Source organism: Sprattus sprattus (genome assembly GCF_963457725.1).
Source record: "Sprattus sprattus genome assembly, chromosome: 2".
In the NCBI taxonomy this organism is placed as follows: Eukaryota; Metazoa; Chordata; class Actinopteri; order Clupeiformes; family Clupeidae; genus Sprattus; species Sprattus sprattus.
Genome location: NC_137921.1, coordinates 34,357,271 through 34,378,426, shown reverse-complemented (window position 1 = coordinate 34,378,426; position 21,156 = coordinate 34,357,271). Strand labels below are relative to the sequence as shown.

Here is a 21,156-nt window from a genome sequence, read left to right as displayed (position 1 = left end):
CATGTGTGTGTGTGTGTGTGTGTGTGTGTGTGTGTGTGTGTGTGTGTGTTTGTGTGTGTGTGTGTGTGTGAGGGGGAGTGAAAGTAGGGGGGTCTGTTCTCACCTCTGCACATCCTGTGGTCATCACGCAGCACGTATCCCGCCGGGCACATACACTCGTAGGAGCCGAAGGTGTTGACGCAACGGAAGGCACAGAGCAGGGGATTGGAAGCACACTCATTAATGTCTGGATGGACAGAGAGAGAGAGGGAGACAGAAAGACAGAGAGAGACAAGACGTGACAATCGGGCAGTGCAGGGCCTCTGTCAGCCATGCATAATGCATGGAGTGGGTGCTGGTTTTGTTATTTTTGGGGGGCGGGGGAGGTGCTCTACTTTTGGGAGATGCTGACCTTCACATGTCATCATGGGCCCGGGTTCAAAGCCCTCCTGACAGTTGCACTCGAAGCCTCCAACCACATTAGTGCAGGTGCCGTTCCCACAGGGGTTCCCGATGGAGCACTCATCAGTGTCTGGACAGGAGGCAGGAGGGGAGAGAGAAGGGAAGGAGGAGGAAGGAAAGAAGGAGAGGAGGAATGGGAGAACAGTAGCAAAGAGAGAAGGAAATCAGCAACAGCAGACAGAAAATGCTGATCAAACATCATCAAAACTCAGACCAAAATGTCACTTCTTCCATTCCATCCCTGACACTCACACTGGGTCTTGTTTCTCCTAAGTCAAAATTGCAGTTATTAATAGCTATTTTTTATATCTAATACAGCTATTTTTACAGCTGACAACCTCCTGCTTGACAATGGGACAAATATAGCCCGTCAATACTGAAATCTGTGCCACTGCAAAGCCCGCTCACCCACGCAGTTGAGGCCATTGTAGTCCTGGTTGTATCCAAAGGGACACTCGCAGCGGAAGGAACCATCAGTGTTTATGCATATGCCATTCCCACAGATGCCAGGGTTATCCAAACACTCATTCATATCTGGAGACAGAGGAGAGGCAGAAAAATTTAACGTCAAGGGTGAGAAACAGCACTCAAGGATAATGGTACAAGACTTTTGTAGCTTTTGGAGCTAGCGATGCTTAAATCATGACTGCAATTGCTAATACTCTTTATATGCAAGTATCTATTATCTAAAGTAAATTCTTTTATTAGCCTGGTTGATATTGCTTTGAATGATGTTTGGTATTTAAGAGCATTCAATGCTACTACTGAGTATGTTGTGGAAGCAGTCAGAGGTGTAGGGTAGTAATAGGTGTAGGCCTGTGGGTGGGTGGAGGACATATCCAGAGCAGGTGTGTCTCTCACCTTCTCTTCCAAACAGACCAGGGAAGGTTCCATGACCATAGGGACAGAGGGTGAGGAAGGCAGCTGGAGAAACAAGGGAAACAAAAGGTTAGCTTAGCTTCCTTAGCTTAGCTGAAACATTCATTCCTGTTGTGCCTCCATGAGTTTGCAATTAAAAAGAACTGAGTTCAGGGAGGGACTGCTACTGCTGCTGCTGCTGACTCACCTTCACCGTCCCGTGGGCACAGCTCACAAGGGTCTCCCCAGCCCTCGCCGGGCATCTTGCTACAGCAGCACATGGCCTTGGTGGTGTTGGAGGCCTTGGGCACGGAGCACTTGCCTGCATCAAAGCGTGTGAAGCAGAAGCTCTCACGCGTGTCTAAAGCAGAGAGAGAGAGAGAGAGAGAGAGAGAGAGAGAACAAGAGAAAGAGAGAGAGAATGGAAGAGGTCATGTTTAATAGCTAGCTGAGGTCCCTGTAACACCGGGGCAGAGAATGAGGTGTGGTAAAAGTTGTCATTTGTCCAAGAACTGATCTTACCAAAGCACCTCCTGCCATTATCAGAGAGCACGAAACCAGGCTGGCACACACACTGGAAGCTACCCGGCGTGTTGTTGCAGGTGCCAAACTGGCAGATATTGGGCTCGGACTCGCACTCGTTGATGTCTGGATGGACAGAAGAGAGAGTGAGGAGGAGAAGAGAGGTGGAAGGTTAGGAATGGGTGAGAGTCAGGGGTCTCCTCATGGCAGATGGGCAGACGGGTAGACGGGTAGACGGGCAGACGGGCAGGGCTCAGGGCTGCATGGCAGCAGGTGGCTGACATAAGCGCAGGCCACCACCACACCCCTACCAGCCTGCCACTGGCATGACTCAGAGGACTGTCACCAACCATCTGCCTTCAAACAGTGGTGGCACAAATCTGTCAAGTATCTGTCTGCTCTAATTCTGAGTCCTGTGGCATTGTCTATGGAGCAGCAGAGCTCCTGAAGCTGCTGAATGTTTGATATGTCAGAGGTGTGTTTGTGTGTGTGTGTCGGCGCCAGGGGGATCTCACCGATGCACTGGTCATTCTGCACGGAGTAGCCCGGCGGACAGATGCAGCGGAAAGAGCCGTCCAGGTTGTGACAGGTGCCAGGTGAGCAGGCCCCGGGGAACGTCACACACTCATTTACATCTGAGACAAAGGACAGCACCATTAATGCAGCACAAGGGCATTAGTTCACACAGATGAGTTCACTTTCTGATGGGCATTAGACATATGAATAGAATACAGTAGAATAGAATAGAACATCTTACCAACGCAGTTCTTGCCATCAGGGGTGAGGTCATAGCCATCGAGGCACAGGCACTGGAACGAGCCCACGTTGTTGATGCACTGGCCATTCCTACACACCTGGCCGGCCTGCGTACTACACTCATCAATATCTGCACAGGGAGAGAGAGGGAGGAGACGTGAGGGGAAGGACAGATAAGGGAGGAGGACGGATAAGTGAGTGAGTGAGGGAGAATGGGAGGAGAGATAGCGAGTTAGTCATCAGCTGGAGTTCGCATCATCACTTCCACTCTCCCAGCACATCCATATCACTCAGTAGAGGATATGAGCTGAAGGAGATGACTAATAGGTCCATAAAATGGCAGCACAAAGAATGAGAGAGAGGGAGAGGGAGAGGGAGAGAGAGAGAGAGAGAGAGAGAGAGAGAGAGAGAGAGAGAGAGAGAGAGAGAGAGAGAGATAGTGCTAAGACTTTCAGGCCGAGGGCTGGCTTACCCATGCAGTCGTTGTTGTGTGTGAGATCGAAGCCGGGGAAACACAGGCAGTTGTAGGAGCCCACTGAGTTCTTGCAGGTGCCATTGCCACATGGCTGCCTGTCGCACTCATCAATGTCTGCACACAAACATGAGGGGGGGGGGGGGGGGGGGGGGTGTCAGATCGATGTGAGTCACTTCTGCAGTTTGCAACATGCACTGCCAGGCCCTGAAGGATGGGGTCCTTACCCATACACATGGTCTGGTCGGCCGAGGCCTTGAAGCCGTTGTGGCAGTGGCAACGGTAGCTGCCCTGCGTGTCGATGCACTCCCCCTGGCTGCAGACATTGGGGATCTCCTGGCACTCGTTGCGGTCTGATGGCGGCATGAGAAAGACAAAATGTCAGCACAATAGAGAAGAGAAACAAATTAAACAACATTGACAACTAACAAGGCTGCAGGGAATCAAAGCTGCCAGCCGAACCTCCCGAGAAACTTCATCCCCTGTTATTACAATGACTAGCTCACCCACGCACGCCCCGCTGGGGGAGAGCTTGTAGCCGGGCGAGCACTCGCAGCGGTAGTTCCCGGGGATGTTGATGCACTTGGCATTGCGCTGGCACAGGTTCTCCCCACTGTTGCATTCGTCAATGTCTGAGGAAAAAAGACAGATGGGGGGGGGGGGGGGGGGGGGGGGCACAATCAGTCAAACAATCCATAAACGTCTCGTAAAGGAACATTGTGAGGTTAACACGCGCAAGCGGCGGGGGCCTTCGAGACTGTCGGCAGCTTGGGCCTGGTTCCCAGTCCCCTTCCCCGGTCCCTGCGTTAGTGTGATTGAAATCCTTGGCAGCTGCATGCCGCCGCTGGCTCCTGCGGGACCGATCCTCCACTCTGCTTTACAAGGGGGGTATAATTCATGTGGGGAAGGTCTATACTTCGTGCATTCTGCTGATCAGCTCGCTTGGCCTAGTCTGATGAGCTGCTAGTGCTGCTAGTGCGTCTAAGGGCCAACAGTGTGGCTGTGCTATGGAGGAATGTACCTTCACAGATCAGTAGGATGATTTTTTTAGGTGTGGCTGTGCGTGTGTGTTTGTGTGTTTGTGTGTGTGAGTCTGTGTATGGAGGAATGTACCTTCACAGATCAGTAGGATGTTGTTGTAGGTGTGGCTGTGTGTGTGTGTGTGTGTGTGTGTGTGTGTGTGTGTGTGTGTGTGTGTGTGTGTGTGTGTGTGTGTGTGTGTGTGTGTGTGTGTGTGTGTGGCTGTGCTATGGTGGAATGTACCTTCACAGATCAGTAGGATGTTGTTGTAGGTGTGGCTGTGTGTGTCTGTGTGTGTGTGTGTGTGTGTGTGTGTGTGTGTGTGTGTGTGTGAGTGTGTGTGTGAGTGTGTGTGTGGCTGTGTATGTGTGAGTGTGTGTGTGTCGGTGTGTGTGTGTGTGTGTATGTGTGTGAGCCTGTGTATGGAGGAATGTACCTTCACAGATCAGCAGGATGTTGTTGTAGCTGAAGCCCATGGGGCACTCGCAGCGGAAGCTGCCGATCTGGTTGATGCACACGCCGTTGGCACAGATGCCAGGGATCTCGCGGCACTCGTCAATATCTGTGGAGGAAAGTCACGCCAAAATCACGGCCATGATTATTCATTTCTAAAGCACTGAGAAAAACACCTGGGGAAAAAAAGTCACTTAGATATATGATACATTTCAGTGACTTGCAACATTCTGTCACAAATGATTTATGACTGAAGTTGGTTGTGAGTGTTGTGCTACCCCCTAATGTACAGTATAGCTTGTGCCACGGAACAGGCAGCTCATGTGGCCAGTGTGAAAGGCACTTACAGCGTGTGTTTACTGGCTGAATGTAAAAGCAATGCACTTCTACCGTCAGTAAAACTCTTTCTGGAGCCTGGCATTAAACTAACAGGCTCCTGCATTTACTCTCTTATGCTTATTTGGTCGATAAGGAACAAACTTGTTTTCCATTTTGTAACCAATACAGCCTTCTTGATGTGCACTTGAAATTAATTTTGTGTTCAGTTGTGTTCCACTTTAGTGAGCTTAAATGCGCTTTTCTCAAGTGGACATTTCTGAAGAGGAAGATCTAAGAGGAATATAACCTCAAGATGAGGTGTTTACTTTTTTGCAGAAGGTTGTTTAAAAATGGAGTAAAAAGTTAAAGATGCTAAATGCTGGGATATGAAGAACTCACCAACAGGCTGCCCAGTGTGTATGTCGATTATGAAGCCAGGGGACTGGCTACCACACAGGATCTGATATTCAGCTGCAAAGGGACAAGAGAGATGTGTGTGGGTGAAGGATTACAAATGAAATGATTCAGGAGTCAACTCTCATGTGACATTCATGCAATAAAAATCACCCTTTTATGTATTAAAGTGATCTTCAACTTCACCTGGTATCTCTGAGAAATGCATTTTTCCTGCTTTGTAAAGTCACTTTTACTTAACCCAGTAGCTGAATAAATGGTATAACTGGTGCTACACAGTGACAGTGGGGGAGGGGGGCAGGAGATGAAGGAACAGATAGAATTCTCACAGGTAGCGGGGGTGGGACAGGGCTCGCACGGCTTGTTCCAGGCCTTGCCCACGAGGTAGGCGCAGCAGCACATCTTCTTAGTCACATTGAACGACAGCTCGTTCTCGCACGTGTCGTTGAAGTTGCGGTAGCACACGCTCTTCCGCATGTCTGCCAATGGTAACACAGCAAAGGTCAAAGGTCACAATCAGGGTCTCAGTGGCACACGCATGAAGCACTCAGCTAAGTCCAAGACAGACTTCTCCTCTCAGGGATCTTACCCATGCAGTTGTTTCCTCCGTTGACTTGCATGTACTCAGGCGGGCAGACACAGGTGTAGTTTCCAAGAGTGTTGTAGCAGGTACCTGGCCCGCAGATGCCAATGTGGGCTGTGCATTCGTCAATGTCTACAAGGAGCAGAGGACAACAGTAAGTATTAGACATGCCCTACATTATACACATAATGTAAATCATTTTCTGTTGGAGAATTTAAACATTTATATCGTATCTATTGTTCATGAATGTCCACTTCCTGCTGTGCTCTCACCTTCACAGATGCGGGTCTCCTCGTTCAGGTAGTACCCAGCAGGGCACTCACACTGGAAGCTCCCAAATGTGTTGACACAGTTGCCCCCTTGGCACAGGCCAGGAAGCTCATGGCACTCGTCTATATCTGTTTCCCAGACACAGCGAAAGAGAGACAGAGAGAGAACACAGAGAGAGAGAGAGAGAAAGAGAGAGAGAGAGAGAGAGAAAGAGAGAGAGAAAGAAAACAAAGAAAGAGTGGCAGAAAAAGAAGAGAGAGAACACTCATTAGGAACATACTCTCGGGCTCGGACCTCTTGCTCATCTCTTTGAGAGGACCAGTGAAGCAACTCTGGCCGACAGCAAAGACAGTGTACAGGCCCAGTGCTGGCTAGGAGAAATAACCCCCTCATTACAGAATGCACCAGAGGCCAGACCACCAAAAGTCCTCTGTGAGGTTAAACGAGAGCCAGCTCTGGCAAGGACACAGTGTTTACATGCTACAGGCTGCCCAGGAGAGAAAGAGAGGAGATACACATGTGCCTTACCCTCCAGGATGACTGTGATGGGGTTTGGTCGGAAGCCCTCACCACCAGGACACAATGTTTTGTACTCAGCTAAGGGGGAGAGAGAGAGAGGAAGAGAGAGAGAGAGAGAGAGAGAGAGAGAGAGAGAGAGAGAGAGAGAAGGGGGGGTTGGTGGGAAGAAGAGAGACATAAAGAGAAATGCAGGTATAAATTTATAGTAAAGAGACTAGATGCACTTTTGATATCTCATGCAAATCGTAACTAAATATGTGTTTATAAGTGTGCATGTGTGTGTGAGAGAGGAAGAGAGAGAGTGAGTTTGAATGTGTGTGTGTGTGTGTGTGTGTGTGTGTGTGTGTGTGTGTGAGAAAGATTGAGGTAGAGAGAGAGTGAGTTTGAATGTGTGCTTGAGCATGTGTGTGTGTGTGAGAGAGGTAGAGAATGTGAGTTTGAATGTGTGTGTGTGTGTGAGAGAGAGAGGGGTAGAGAAAGAGTGTGTGTATGTGTGTGTGTGTGTTTGTGTGTGTGTGTGAGAGAGTGAGGTAGAGATAGAGTGTGTGTATTTGTTTGTTTGTTTGTTTGTTTGTTTGTTTGTTTGTTTGTGTGTGTGTGTGTGTGTGTGTGTGTGTGTGTGTGTGTGTGTGTGTGTGTGTGTTTGTGTGTGTGTGTGTGTGTGTGTGTTGGTGGTGCACATACTTGAGTTGACTGCAGGGCACAGTTCACAGGGGTTGCCCCATGCACCTCCCAGCGAGCAGCAGCAGGAGGCTCTGGTGACGCCCACACCAATCTCAGCACTGCAGGAGATCCCTCCATCACCTCGGGCCAATGTGTCCAGATAACAGTTCCCCACACGCGTGTCTGAGAGAGGGAGAGAGAGATGGAGAGAGGAAAGAGAATGAAAAAGAATGGTCCATATAGTGAGAGAGAGAGAAGAGTGGGGATGAGGGAGAGCCAAATAGAAAGACTATAATGGTTCCCATTCATCATCTATTCCTTCCTGACTCCTTCCTCTACTTGCACATGCCCACACACACACACACACACACACACACACACACACACACACACACACACACACAAACACACACACACAAACACAGACACAGACACAGACACAGACACAGACACAGACACAGACACAGACACAGACACAGACACAGACACAGACACAGACACAGACACAGACACAGACACACACCAACATACACGGACACGGACAGACACAGACACAGACACAGACACAGACACAGACACAGACACAGACACAGACACAGACACAGACACAGACACAGACACAGACACAGACACAGACACACACCAACATACACGGACACGGACAGACACAGACACAGACACAGACACAGACACAGACACAGACACAGACACAGACACAGACACAGACACAGACACAGACACAGACACAGACACAGACACAGACACAGACACAGACACAAACACACACAGACACACACCAACATACACAGACACAGACACAGACACAGACACAGACACAGACACAGACACAGACACAGACACAGACACAGACACACACAGACACACACCAACATACACGGACACGAACACGGACACACACAGACACACACCAACATACACGGACACGGACACGGACACGGACACGGTCACGGACACGGACACGGACACGGACACGGACACGGACACACACACACAAACACACACACACACACAGAGACACACAGGCACACACACACTCAGTTACTTTCAGCAGGAGGATGCTATAGTGGCTTACCCACACAGCCCACTCCAGTGGGGTTCAGCTCAAAGTCGGCTGGGCAGTTGCAGAGGTAGTTGCCTGGCGTGTTTACACACAGGCCGTTGATGCAGTTCACAGGGTCTGCACACTCATTCACATCTGAGAGGGGGAGACATGGGCATGTGTTCATTACAGGAAAATAATGGACATTAAGGTGATGAAGGCTAGAGATAAAGGGCCAGACATGTTGCAGGCCATCTGCTGTTGCTGTTTTACTCGTGCCACAGGAGGCTAGTTGGATGAGTATATACTGTCTGTGGATGACTATGCTAACAAGAAGCTTAGCTTTGATATAACATCTCCAGCACACCGGTACTTTGCTACACAGATTGCTGAAGACTGTGTATGAGTATGTCGCCAGATATGATATGGACTCACACACATCGTGTATCTGAATTTCACCGGGATGTGATCAATCTTGTCATTGTTACATTATCACATTTTGGATGCTGTGTTGTACTTTTCTTATCATTCCTTATAAGTATTATAGCCACAGGCTCTCTCAGTCGGAGTGCCTAAGGTTCGTTAGTTTTGTCTTTTTAGTCATCAGTCTGTGTTTCTCACCCGTGCAGTTGCCTCCACTGCGATCCAGCTCGTATCCGTCGTCACACACACAGCGGAACATTCCCGGCAAGTTCTGGCATGTTCCGAACATGCAGATGTTCTGGAAGTTGCACTCATCAATATCTGTGAGAGCGGAAACAGGAAAGGGTTTTGGCTTGGAATATGTTTGTACTGGACAACAGAAAATATGCTCTTGAGTAGACAGTAGTAGTCTACAGGGCAGTAGTATTCACAAGTCTGTAGCCAGTGTTACTAACCTACAATCAAATACATATGGCTTATAGGGCCAACTTACTCTGCATCGGGCCAAAGCCAGCATAGATTGGCCCACAGGAAACAATGTGCTAATAGATAACTCTTAGTATACACTGCATTACAGGCAGTAGGGACTACGGGTAGGGCTGGAGAGGAAGAGTGCAAATGCCGTTACCTCGGCAGGCTTTCCTGTCGTCTGTGGCGGTGAAGCCCATCTCACACTCGCACCGGTAGCCACCAGGAGCGTTCAGGCACTGGCCGTTCTCACACAGGTTCACATTGTCTGCACACTCATCCATGTCTGTGGGTCATAAACAACACATTAACACACATATCAGCCCGCTCCACCAAGCCACACAAGTTTCAGAGAAGTTCCACTACCAATCCTCAGTCTGTACTCCTACCCCCGGCCTTCTATGATGAACTGCACTCCTTCATGTCAGTGTGAGGTGTTTTGAATAAACCCTGCAAGTAACTTGTACCTGAAAAATATATTGAACTATACTTTGATGTCATATTTAATGCAAATATGCATTTCTTCTGCGTATCTCTCCTGTCTCACCTGAGCAGGAGAAGCCATCGCCGTTGAAGCCCTCTTTGCAGACACAGCGGTACGAGCCGGGAGTGTTCATACAGTTGGCGTTGGGGTTGCAGCTGTGGTCCTCGGTGGCGCACTCATCCAGGTCTGAAGTCATGATGGTGTAAAGATTCACTCAGTGGCTTGACACAGCAATATTCAATTCTCACTTAACTTTACTCACTTAATTTTTGACATTTTACACAGGCCCACTATTGTTCAGCTATTACCAAAGACATGGAAGCTTACAAACATCCTTTACCTCTGGCATTATTCAAGTAGAATGTCTTCCTTTCTATAATGTAACTTTCATCACAATACCCTTTCATAACACCAAAGCTTTACTACATTTGTGACCTTTACAAACTGGACATTAACGAGGGCCTACTTACCAACACATTTGATGCCATCTCCTACCCAGCCGTCCCGGCAACGACACTTGAAACTCCCAGGAACGTTGACACAGGCAGCGTGCATGTCGCAATTATGAGCCCCGATCTCACACTCATCCACATCTACACACAGACATTATACACTAATTAAAACACTATCGTGCTATGCTACATATGCACTTACCACTGTGTTAAGTATTGGCCTTTGTATCACTAAAGCATAATAAAAGCATAATATTTTATCTGAAAACGTATGTAAAATTTTACATTACATATGTTCCATTTGAAATCTATCTTACAGAACTTAATTATCATCACACAGAGGTGATGTTAGCATTTGACGGGGAATGAATGGCCTTGCTAATTCTGGCCCACCGACCCGTTCCCTTGTCTGACCCAATCTCTTAACTGCCTCTGGCCACATTGAGTGGCTGTACAGGGGGCCTGTAGGTGGGCCGAGCCGGCAGGGCAGCAGTGCAATACCTGTGCAGCCAGTGGAGCCCTTCTTCACAAAGTAGCCCAGCTGGCAGTGGCAGATGAATGAGCCCTTGGTGTTCTCACAGTCCCCGTGCAGGCAGATGTTGGGGTTCAGGTCGCACTCATTCACATCTGGAGGCACAGAGAGAGAGAGAGAGAGAGAGAGAGGGAGAGAGAGAGAAAGAGAGAGAGGAATGGCTAAGTCTCCTGACTGTACAGTAATACTGAGTGGTTTATGTCACACAGGGAGGCTGGTCTCACCGATGCAGGTCCGCATGTCCATGGAGGCCATGAAGCCATCGTAGCAGAGGCAGCGGTACTCTCCAGGGATGTTGGTGCACTGGCCCCCGTCACAGATGTCAGGTGTGTCTTCACACTCATCGATGTCTGTTACACATGCACAAGGATTAATGAGGCACAGCAAGGCCCAACTTAACAGTTGCATTGTGTTTGTAAAGTGTGTGTTTGCATATTTGTGTGAGTGTAGGGTATGTGCATGTGTGTGTTTGTGTGTAAGGAGACATCTGTATGTGTGAGAATTTGAGCGTACGTATTTGTCTCCATACGTGTTGTTCAGTGTGTGTTTCTGCCCGTAAGCATTGAGTGTGTGCATAGTGGATAGTGCATGTGCATAGTGAGTGTGTGTGTGTGTGTGTGTGTGTGTGTGTGTGTGTGTGTATGTGTGTGTGTGTGTGTGTGTGTGTGTGTGTGTGTGTGTGTGTGTGTGTGTGTGTGTGTGTGTGTGTGTGTGTGTGTGTGTGTGTCTCACCAGCGCAGCTCCTCTGGTCAGGCATCAGAGCATAGCCTTCACTGCAGCTGCACTCATAGCTGCCCTCTGAGTTTGTGCAGTGAGTGTCACAGCCTCCGTTCATGATCGTACACTCATCAATATCTGAAAAGGCACAGACAATACGTTACTGACAGCTTCAGACTCACACAGGGCTCCTTAGGCTTTTGAAAATAAGGGTTTTGTTAAGCACATCTTATTTACAAAGATATCGGAAACTGAACTGAATCAAGTATAATTGGGACAAATTAGGATTCAGCAGAGTTAAACTGAATTGATCTGAAATCCATGGAATAATCCGATTTATATGATACTGTGATGGCACTCACCCACACAGCCCTGTCTGTCGGGCGTTGCCTGGTAGCCCATTTCGCAGGAGCACTGGTAGGTGCCCACCACGTTCACACACTTGCCGTTCTTACACAGGGTGTCACTCAGCTCGCACTCGTTCACATCTACAGAACACATTCAACACATCCGTCAGTTCCTCAGGCAGAGAGAGGGAGAAATATGGAAAAAATTGAGAAGACAAAACTCTGGTTGGGGTCCTTGCAGGGTCCTGCGGCGTACCTTCACACACCGAGCCCTCGGAGCTGAGCTGGTGACCGGGGGGACACTCGCACTCGTAGCTGCCCTCTGAGTTCAGACAGGTGCCCCCGCGACACAGCAGGGGGTCTCTCTCACATTCATCAATGTCTGCAGTGGGGGGTTGGGGGGGCAGAGGGGTGAGGGACAGAGAGGAGAGGAGAAGGACACAGAGAGATGAAGACAAGAGAGAATGAAAACAAAGGTGAACAATGATAAAGTGGATAAAACACACAGCTGGTTTGCAGTGTCCTGTGTTAATATGTGTTGTGAGAGATTACACCCGTATGCAATTCCCTTGTCCCTGTATGTGAGGTTGTGTGTGTGTGTGTGTGTGTGTGTTAGGCTGCCTGTGGCAGGGGAGGATGAAGGTGTCTTCTCACCCATGCAGTTCTTCATCATCATGAAGCCGCTCTCGTAGCCCTCGAAGCATTCGCACTCGAAGCTGCCGGGCGTGTTCACACAGGTGCCGTGGCCACACAGGTCCGGGGAGATGCGACACTCATCAATATCTGTGAAACACACGCAGGACACGGAGAATACCCACAGGCATTATCTCTGAACTTCACAATGTATTACTGACATTCACAATTAAATATTAAACAATATCAGCATTACATGAAAAGTGATGGGACAGGACAAGTTAGATTCCATTAAATGCTGCGCGATGACTTGTGATACATGTCCATATGCACAGGTAGGATGATGTAAACTGTATATGGTGACAAACAGGTCAATATGAATACTCATGTAGTGACACAAACAGCTAGTCATCATTGTTACCAGATAATTTGGGGGGGCTAAGGTTAGGGTGTGCCATGACACTAAAGACTAAGATGGACAGGTGTGTTGTGGTGTCAGGACGAGCTTTGTGTGGCTACCTGTGCAGTTCCTCTCCTCCATGGTGAGGGCGAAGCCGCTGTTGCAGCGGCACTTGAAGCTGCCGATGGTGTTCCTGCAGTTGCCGTGGGTGCACAGGCCCTTAAACACCTTACACTCGTTCACATCTGGCCACACAGACACAGCATAGCACAGCATATTAGCATAGCAAGAAGAGATGGGCACTCATATTAAAAGTATACATTTCATTTAAATACATTGAAATGTTTACATATGACATTATAGGCTATAACATGAAAATGGAGCGGAACGTTTCTCTACTATTCTAAACACAAAGGGATGGAAACTCAAGGTCCAGGCTTCTCATATTCCTCTCAGTAAAAGGGTATATGACCAGCTTGGCTAATGCAACTGCTACGTGAAGGGAGAAGTGTGGGTAGTGATGAGACTTTGTGGGTCACTGGCACCTTTATAGAAGGGTCTGCCCGTCAGGATGTCTCCGCGGTTGGCAAACCCAGACCCACGGGGGCAGATGGCTTTGAACTCGGGGCTGTCCGGTTTGGGGCACTCCTCACAGTCCACGCCCCAGGCTGCACCCACCGAACAGCAGCACATGTCCACGCGGTATCGCCCCGGCAATGGTTCGACACACTCGTCCTCATCCCATTTCATGTAGCACTGTTCGCTTCGCATGTCTGAGCACACACACACACACACACACACACACACACAAAAACACACACAAAATTCAACACAACAATTACAGATCACATGTCCACAGACAGTGTCACCAATACATACAGTACTGACACACAAACACACAGACATACTAGACTTCAACAATTCCACTATTCACCCACACTCACACAAATGTGCACACGGTCAAAGAGGCGTTTTGCTTGCACAGCTGCACAAAACTTTTGTCCAAAATGTTCCTGTTTGCTTAAGGAACTTTATGTTCCACATGGGATGGCAAGGCGTGTCTTATGTGTCTCGTACCCACGCAGGTCCGTCCGGTCCCATCCAGCGTCAGCCCCTCGGAGCAGTCGCAGCGGAACGAGCCCTCAGTGTTCGCACACCGGCCGTTGATGCACACCCCAGGGAACACCTCACACTCGTTTATGTCTGCGGAAGGGAAAGAGATAAAGGAGGTCGAGACCTTAGTTTTCCGTTCTTCTGGAATGGAAATGATTTAGTTTCGGTGAGAGGGAGACAGATTCTCTGGGCAAATTGAAAGCAGCAGGCAAATCTCGGAGTGATATTGAGAGAACAGTCACACTGTACCTTCACACACCAGTCCCTTCATACGGGCGAAACCCTTGGAGCAGGCCGTGTCTGTGGAGAGGAGGAAGGTGTTCTAGTAAGCATGTGTCTATTATGGCATGTGTGAATGCACGTGCATTTGAGTGTGTGTGTGTGTGTGTGTGTGTGTGTGTGAGAGAGCGGATGTGTTTGCATAAATGTCTGAGCATATGCATGTGAGTGTGTGGATTTAAGAGGGTATTTCAATGTGTTTGGAGTGTGCGTTTGAGAGGGTGTTTCAATGTGTGTGTTTGAGAGGGTGTTTCAGCGCGTGTGTGTGTGTGTGTGCATACATGTCTGAGCATAATGTATGGATGTGAGAGTGTGTGTGTGTGAGAGTGTGTTTGGATGCATAAATGTCTTAGCATACTCATGTGTGTGTGTGTGTGTGTGTGTGTGTGTGTGTGTGTGTCTGAATGTGAGCATGTGAGTGTGGGTGTGTGTTTTTGAAAGGGTATTTCAATGTATGTGTGTGTGTGTGTGTGTGTGTGTGTGTGTGTGTGTGTGTGTGCATGCATAAATGTCTGAACATATGCATGTGGATGTGTGTGTATGTGTTTGAGAGGGTATTTCAGTATGTGAGTGTGTGTATTCATAAATGTGTGTGTGTGTGTGTGTGTGTGTGTGTGTGTGTGTGTGCATGCATAAATGTCTGAACATATGCATGTGGATGTGTGTGTATGTGTTTGAGAGGGTATTTCAGTATGTGAGTGTGTGTATTCATAAATGTGTGTGTGTGTGTGTGTGTGTACAGTGGAGTATTATCGTGTGTGTTCTCCATTACAACTCACCAATTTCACAGGGCTCACAGGGACTCCCCCAGGCCGCCCCCAGCGTGGAGCAGCACTCGGACTTGAGCGTGGCTCCGTTGATGTTGACCTCGCAGCGGCCGTCCTGGATGTTCAGCCAGCAGGTGCCCTTCATGCTGTCTGCAGTCCAGAGCAAGGAGCCAGACAGACACAGGCAAACACAAACACACACGCACATTTACCCAAACAGCACAGGAGGTCCCCCACACAGCCATTATATTACATTACATTAATGCAAATGAGATCTCCACTATTATAAACATTCTCTGCCTGAGCACTCTCAGTGTGCAAAGAGCCCGAGTGGCCTGCTCACTATTAAATTAATGTTTATACTTGAGGAATGTGCTCAGAACCAAGTGTCCTTAGACAGCCTATTGTACGAGAGTATGAGAGAGAGAGTGAATCACGCATCACTGATTTTAATCACAGGCAAATGTATTCCTCATGGAAAAAAGTGCTCAATGACAGACAATCCAAGTTAAGAAAATAGGAGGGAAATAACAATTGCAATCTGCGTGCCAAATGGATCCTATAACCACAAAGACATGTGCATTAATGTCAATGTATTCTATGTCTGTGAAATGTCAAAGCTGTATACGGGTGAGTGGGGAGACAAGTACACTGGAATCTCTCCCTGGGAGTGATGAGAAGAAATCCCACGTTGTTTACTCAGTGAGTCATTGGACAGCAGAGAACAGATCTGCAGATGATTGCCTGAGATGTGAGTGGGGTGAACGGCCAGGCCTGCCACAAGCCCTGTTTATACAGCAAGAGCGTAAACCTCCATCACTCCGCCTGGACTGTGGCCCTGACTTTTCATTCAGCCCCATATAATAACACTGTGTCTGACTGGCACTTTGAGGCCTGAGGGAGGGGGGGGTGTGTGAGTGGGAAGTGGCATGGTGATGTTAATGGAGCAGGCCCTGACATAGCCGTCCCCTTACCGACACAGATGGTGTTGGTGGAGTCTAACTTGCTGCCATGGGAACACTCGCAGTTGAACGACCCAGCGACGTTGCGGCAGACACCGTTGACACAGGGGCTGGACTCGCACTCGTCGATATCTGAAACGGAGAGAGGGTTATAAAGTGACGGCTCATCATCTGGCTGCCTGAGCCCAAGCCAGAAATGTATGACCAATGAAATCAGTATTAATAACTATTTAAAAAACTTGATAATGTGGACTGAGGAGATTGTGTATCATATGGCTACACTTAATGTTCCCCTGTCAACAAACTGTAGTTAATACAGTGATAAGCTCAGAGTGAAAGTCACCTTCGCAGGTCTCAGAGTCTGGCTTGAAGACGAAGCCCTTGGGACAGGAGCATGTGTAGCTGCCCGGGGTGTTTCGACACAGGCCGTTGTCACACAGCAGGCGGTTCACCAGACACTCGTTAATATCTGCGGAAAGGCATTCACTTTCATTAGGGCAAACACAAACAGAAAAGAAATAGTCCAGTGACTAGTTCGTCTGGATGAGAAGACAGTCAAAACATTTAGAGCTGTATGTGGTTTGGGCTTCGAGCCTGCTGGAGACTAGCGTCCTACGCTACGTGGCTGCCGAAGACACTCACCAACACAGTCTTTCCCACTGGAGTCGGGCTCATAGCCGCTGTTGCAGATGCAGCGATAGCTTCCACGCAGGTTCTCACAAATGCCATTCTGGCAGATGTCGGGGTCCAGGCCGCACTCGTTGATATCTGCAAACAAAAAAACATCATCAGATCAATGTTCGTGCTCTGGAGGGATCTTGGCAGTCTTGTTTGAGAGCTAAAACTAATCGCTGAGGTCAGTTTTAGGAAACTGCTTGTAAATTCCCGGAAAAATAAAAAATTGTCTCTGGGACTGGGAGAAGCTGTTTCATGTCAGTGTAACGAATCGTAATGGCAGGGTGTATTTTAAACCGCGGGCTCATGGCTGTTTTGGTATGGCTGCGGCTTTCCAACTGTACCTCGTCCGTCGGCCGTGATCCCGATCCCGCTGCTGCACACTGCCAGGAACTCCGCTGGGAAGGACAAGGGCCAGCACCAGGGCCGGAGAACAATCAGTTCAGTCAAATCCAAACATCGACTTTTCAAACACCAGCAAGAGCAGCCACCTCAAAATGGTAACACAAGCGCCCTGCTGATCTGCTCTCCCCACCACCAGACAACAATATTATCTTTTGGGTTTGGTAAAGCTGCTTTGAGTGACGCTAACTTCCACCAGACTTTAGCCATCACAGAGGTCCATCTCGTCCACTCAGTGGGCTTTACACATACCAAACAACGGACAGGCTGGAATCCTTGTCTCCTAGACTGCTTACAGAGCCCATGAGGGTTCCAGAAATGTTTTTCTTAGAGTGCCTGTGTTAATGTTTCTTTAGAGTGGAGAAGTGCAGAGTGGAGGACATACTTCAACAGCTTTGGCTGATGCACAACTTCATTAGTCATTATTATGTGATGGTGATAATAATTGGAAGGGAAAATGAACTCTCTGACAGTACCGGGAGGTGTGTCCCTCTACACCCTCCGTGTCTAAATGTAGATGTAGGATGGCAATGAGGTGGTTACCGGAGTTGCGGGCAGGGCACGGCTGGCAGGGCTCTCCGAAGCCGTGCTCTGCGTTGGCACAGCAGCACTCAGACTTGGTGACGGCGCCGGGGAAGGGCCGTGAGCAGGTGCCCATCTTAATGGCGCCGTAGCAGGTGGTGCGCATGTGCGTGTCCACACACACGCGGCCGTCCACGTCCACTGCCAGGCCGGGCGGACACTCACAGCGAAAGGAGCCCTCGGAGTTGATGCAGCGTCCGTTCATGCAGATCCCTGGAGTCTGACACTCATCAATATCTGTGAAGGAAGGAAAGGGTTTGTACTCTGTTCCATCAACCGTATTCTTTGGGGAAGGGAGGGGCCCCACTAGGCAAGGCAAGGCCAGTTTATTTATACAGCACAACACATATGCATTGGTAATTCAAGGTGCTTTACAAATAAACAGAAAAAAATAACATAAAATAAGAGATTAAGAAAGTTAAAGTGCAATAGAATAGTTACACTAGGATGAGTACAGTATGTCTATGGGGTGTTTAGGTACAATAAAGGTACAACTATGTACGTTTACATTTACATTTACATTTAGCAGACGCTTTTATCCAAAGCGACTTACAAGGATGTATACACATTGTTTTTACATTTACACTGATGGCACACTGCTCATCAGGAGCAATTAGGGCTTCAGTGTCTTGCTCAAGGACGCTTCGACAGGAAATCAAACTAGCAACCTTCTGATTATTAAACGACTTCTCTACCTCCTGTACCACTGTTACTGTATGTGTAAGGTGAGACTACAAAAGGCTACAGCAAACAACTGAAATTGACGTACCAATGCAATAGCGCCCACTGGCTGCCAGGGTGAAACCAGGCTTGCAGATGCACTTGAAGCTGCCGTCTTCGTTGATGCACATGCCGTTGAGGCACATGTTGGTGGTCGCACATTCATCATGGTCTGTGAAAGAGGGGAACGTTACTGAGCAAGACCGGCTTGTGGAAGTCATCTTTCAACTCAGTGGTCTCTGAGGCAGTCAGAGAGCATTGACCTGTGGCATTAGTCTCTGGCACGTACGACTTTTGTGCCTCAGACGTATCAGATCAGACTCTCAGTTTGCTGAGAATCACAGATACATTTCCATAACAACCATGTGAAACCTGGAAGAAGTGGAAGAGGAGATGAGCTCAGTCTAAATAGAAGCTCAGTTGTCTGGCCGTAACTCACCAATGCAGTTCTTCTCATCAGGAGTGAGCTCAAAACCAGCGTTGCAGATGCACTGGAAGCTTCCGTCAGTGTTGACACAGCGGCCGTTACGGCACATGACTCCATTAACGATGCACTCGTCAATGTCTGAGGTAAAAGGCAGGCAAGGAGAGGGTAGTTAGCAAACAGAACTTACAGTGCTTATGGACAGCAACTTAACACATATAGCTGGTCACACAGAGAAAACCACAATGTACAAGCCTGCGTGCACACACACACACACACACACACACACACACACACACACACACACACACACACACATACATACAGACAAAACATGCATAATAATAAAAAAAAATAATCAGAGTCGCATGGTCAAGTAGTTAAGTGAGAGCATACCAATGCAGGCCTGTTTAGTGGAGGTCCCCTGGTAGCCCTCATGACACTTGCAGTGGTACCCTCCCTGTGTGTTAACACAGTCTCCGTTCACGCAGGGATTGCTGATACACTCATCCACATCTGCATGTGAACAAAGAGACCATCATTATATCCGGGATGCTTTCAGGCAAATCGAAAGTGTTTTCACCACATTCTATCTCTCTCTTCACTGGTGAGAAGAAGGTGCCCTGACTCGTCTTAAGATGGCAGCAGAGGGTAACAATCCAGTGGGTTCCTAGATTGTATCGCTCTGATCAACTGAGAGTGACTGTGTGTGAGAGAGTTTTACTTACACCCAATAAACTGGCAGGAGCTAGTTCACATAAATTGAATACCAACTATTAAAGGTGACCACACGCTGTGCTGTCTGGGTTGCCTATTTGTCATACATCTGACTACTCAGAACAGAATAATAATAATTAATTTAATTTGTAACGCACTCTTCATTCAGAAGAATCTCAATATTATGTTTAATATACTTTTATATATATATGACTTTTAAGAATTACTTGCAGCAATGTTGTATACATACTACTTATTGCTTATTACATATAAATACTACAAAAATACTGTACGACAGAAACTCAACAGAAGACCATTTCTATGTCTTTATTATCTAAAAAATCGTTATGCTCCACTGGTAATAATTTGAGATTCGTACCGATACACTCTCCGCGGACGTCCTGTCGGTAGCCCATGTTGCACTCGCAGCGGTAGCTGGTGGGTGTAGGGATGCAGCGTCCATTCAGGCACAGGTTGGTGAAGTGCTTACACACATCAATGGTCTCATTCACTTTCACAGTGCCTAGAAAGAACACACACCATCCAACGCAGTGCAGTCAGTAAGTCACTGGTGCTACTGATGAGCGTAGCTAAGGTATATGAAGGAACGTTTTAATGACAAATTGACTGGTCAAGCATTGTTATTATTAGTATCATTATTTGTATTATGTGATTAAAGAACAGAGCTCAACTTAACGAGAGGACAAAATCCCAGTATCCTGTGGTTTCTGCAAAAAGATCCACTCACCGATGTCAAATCCTCCATTGCCGTTGCCCCCATGGCCGTTCCCGCCGTGGCCGTTGCCCCCGTGACCGTTGCCACCGTGGCCGTTGCCATTAGGGTTGACCTTAAAGCCATTGTAGCCATGGCCACCATTTCCACCACCTCCACCATTATTGTAGCCTCCACCGTTGAGGTAACCTCCATTACCGTTGGCATAAGGCAGGCCCTGGATGCACAGGCGCCTGTACTCGTCTGTTCAGAGAGAAAGAGAGAGGGAAGAATACAGAGACAGATAAGAGGAGAAGAGAGAGAGAGAAAGAGAGAGAGAAGAATACAGAGACACATAAGAGGAGAAGAGAGAGAGAGAGAGAGAGAGAGAGAAAGAGAGAGGGAAGAACACAGAGACACATAAGAGGAGAAGAGAGAGAGAGAGAGAAAGAGAGAGGGAAGAATACAGAGACAGATAAGAGGAGAAGAGAGAGAGAGAAAGAGAGAGAGAAGAATACAGAGACACATAAGAGGAGAAGAGAGAGAGAGAGAGAGAGAGAGAAAGAGAGAGGGAAGAACACAGAGACACATAAGAGGAGAAGAGAGAGAGAGAGAGAGAGAGAAAGAGAGAGGGAAGAATACAGAGACACATAAGAGGAGAAGAGAGAGAGAGAGAGAGAAAGAGAGAGGGAAGAATACAGAGAAAGATAAAGGGAGAAGACAGAAAAAAATTAGAGTGAGAGAAAGTTATCGTTGCTATAGAGGTCTGCATCGAAAGGCTCACTGCTCTGTCACATACTTGAGGAAATGACCTCCATGTTAATGGGGACCTTATGACCTGTTATAAAGCCTCCTGAGAGATCTCCTGTAAACCCTAACATGAACCAACAACCACATACATACAGTACACACACAGACTGGCCTGCACACACATACACACAGTACACACACAGACTGGCCTGCACACACATACATACAGTACACACACAGACTGGCCT

General features: G+C 48.0%; 1 protein-coding gene across 1 annotated transcript in view; it reads right to left on the bottom strand.

Moving 5' to 3' along the window:
- The window catches only part of fbn2b (fibrillin 2b), a gene marked incomplete at its 3' end in the record, with an annotated part of 56,926 nt that overhangs the window by 6,656 nt on the left and 29,114 nt on the right, over window positions 1-21,156 (bottom strand). Inside the window, exons 11-54 of the mRNA XM_080860750.1 lie at window positions 20,195-20,422; window positions 19,826-19,969; window positions 19,126-19,245; window positions 18,745-18,870; window positions 18,355-18,477; window positions 17,547-17,822; window positions 16,946-16,999; window positions 16,569-16,694; window positions 16,270-16,395; window positions 15,939-16,058; window positions 14,977-15,114; window positions 14,168-14,218; window positions 13,883-14,008; window positions 13,351-13,578; window positions 12,925-13,050; window positions 12,427-12,555; window positions 12,029-12,154; window positions 11,788-11,913; window positions 11,441-11,563; window positions 10,933-11,058; window positions 10,678-10,803; window positions 10,195-10,317; window positions 9,788-9,910; window positions 9,401-9,526; window positions 8,971-9,093; window positions 8,383-8,505; window positions 7,311-7,472; window positions 6,636-6,704; window positions 6,110-6,235; window positions 5,844-5,969; window positions 5,584-5,733; window positions 5,240-5,311; window positions 4,506-4,631; window positions 3,556-3,681; window positions 3,277-3,402; window positions 3,050-3,166; window positions 2,579-2,707; window positions 2,337-2,456; window positions 1,822-1,947; window positions 1,508-1,660; window positions 1,303-1,365; window positions 850-975; window positions 392-511; window positions 104-226 (exon numbers count right to left, since the gene is read on the bottom strand). Of these exons, the coding sequence (XP_080716876.1) occupies window positions 104-226; window positions 392-511; window positions 850-975; window positions 1,303-1,365; window positions 1,508-1,660; window positions 1,822-1,947; window positions 2,337-2,456; window positions 2,579-2,707; window positions 3,050-3,166; window positions 3,277-3,402; window positions 3,556-3,681; window positions 4,506-4,631; window positions 5,240-5,311; window positions 5,584-5,733; window positions 5,844-5,969; window positions 6,110-6,235; window positions 6,636-6,704; window positions 7,311-7,472; window positions 8,383-8,505; window positions 8,971-9,093; window positions 9,401-9,526; window positions 9,788-9,910; window positions 10,195-10,317; window positions 10,678-10,803; window positions 10,933-11,058; window positions 11,441-11,563; window positions 11,788-11,913; window positions 12,029-12,154; window positions 12,427-12,555; window positions 12,925-13,050; window positions 13,351-13,578; window positions 13,883-14,008; window positions 14,168-14,218; window positions 14,977-15,114; window positions 15,939-16,058; window positions 16,270-16,395; window positions 16,569-16,694; window positions 16,946-16,999; window positions 17,547-17,822; window positions 18,355-18,477; window positions 18,745-18,870; window positions 19,126-19,245; window positions 19,826-19,969; window positions 20,195-20,422 (5,646 nt within the window). The remainder of the gene's footprint in view (window positions 1-103; window positions 227-391; window positions 512-849; window positions 976-1,302; window positions 1,366-1,507; window positions 1,661-1,821; window positions 1,948-2,336; window positions 2,457-2,578; window positions 2,708-3,049; window positions 3,167-3,276; window positions 3,403-3,555; window positions 3,682-4,505; window positions 4,632-5,239; window positions 5,312-5,583; window positions 5,734-5,843; window positions 5,970-6,109; window positions 6,236-6,635; window positions 6,705-7,310; window positions 7,473-8,382; window positions 8,506-8,970; window positions 9,094-9,400; window positions 9,527-9,787; window positions 9,911-10,194; window positions 10,318-10,677; window positions 10,804-10,932; window positions 11,059-11,440; window positions 11,564-11,787; window positions 11,914-12,028; window positions 12,155-12,426; window positions 12,556-12,924; window positions 13,051-13,350; window positions 13,579-13,882; window positions 14,009-14,167; window positions 14,219-14,976; window positions 15,115-15,938; window positions 16,059-16,269; window positions 16,396-16,568; window positions 16,695-16,945; window positions 17,000-17,546; window positions 17,823-18,354; window positions 18,478-18,744; window positions 18,871-19,125; window positions 19,246-19,825; window positions 19,970-20,194; window positions 20,423-21,156) is intronic.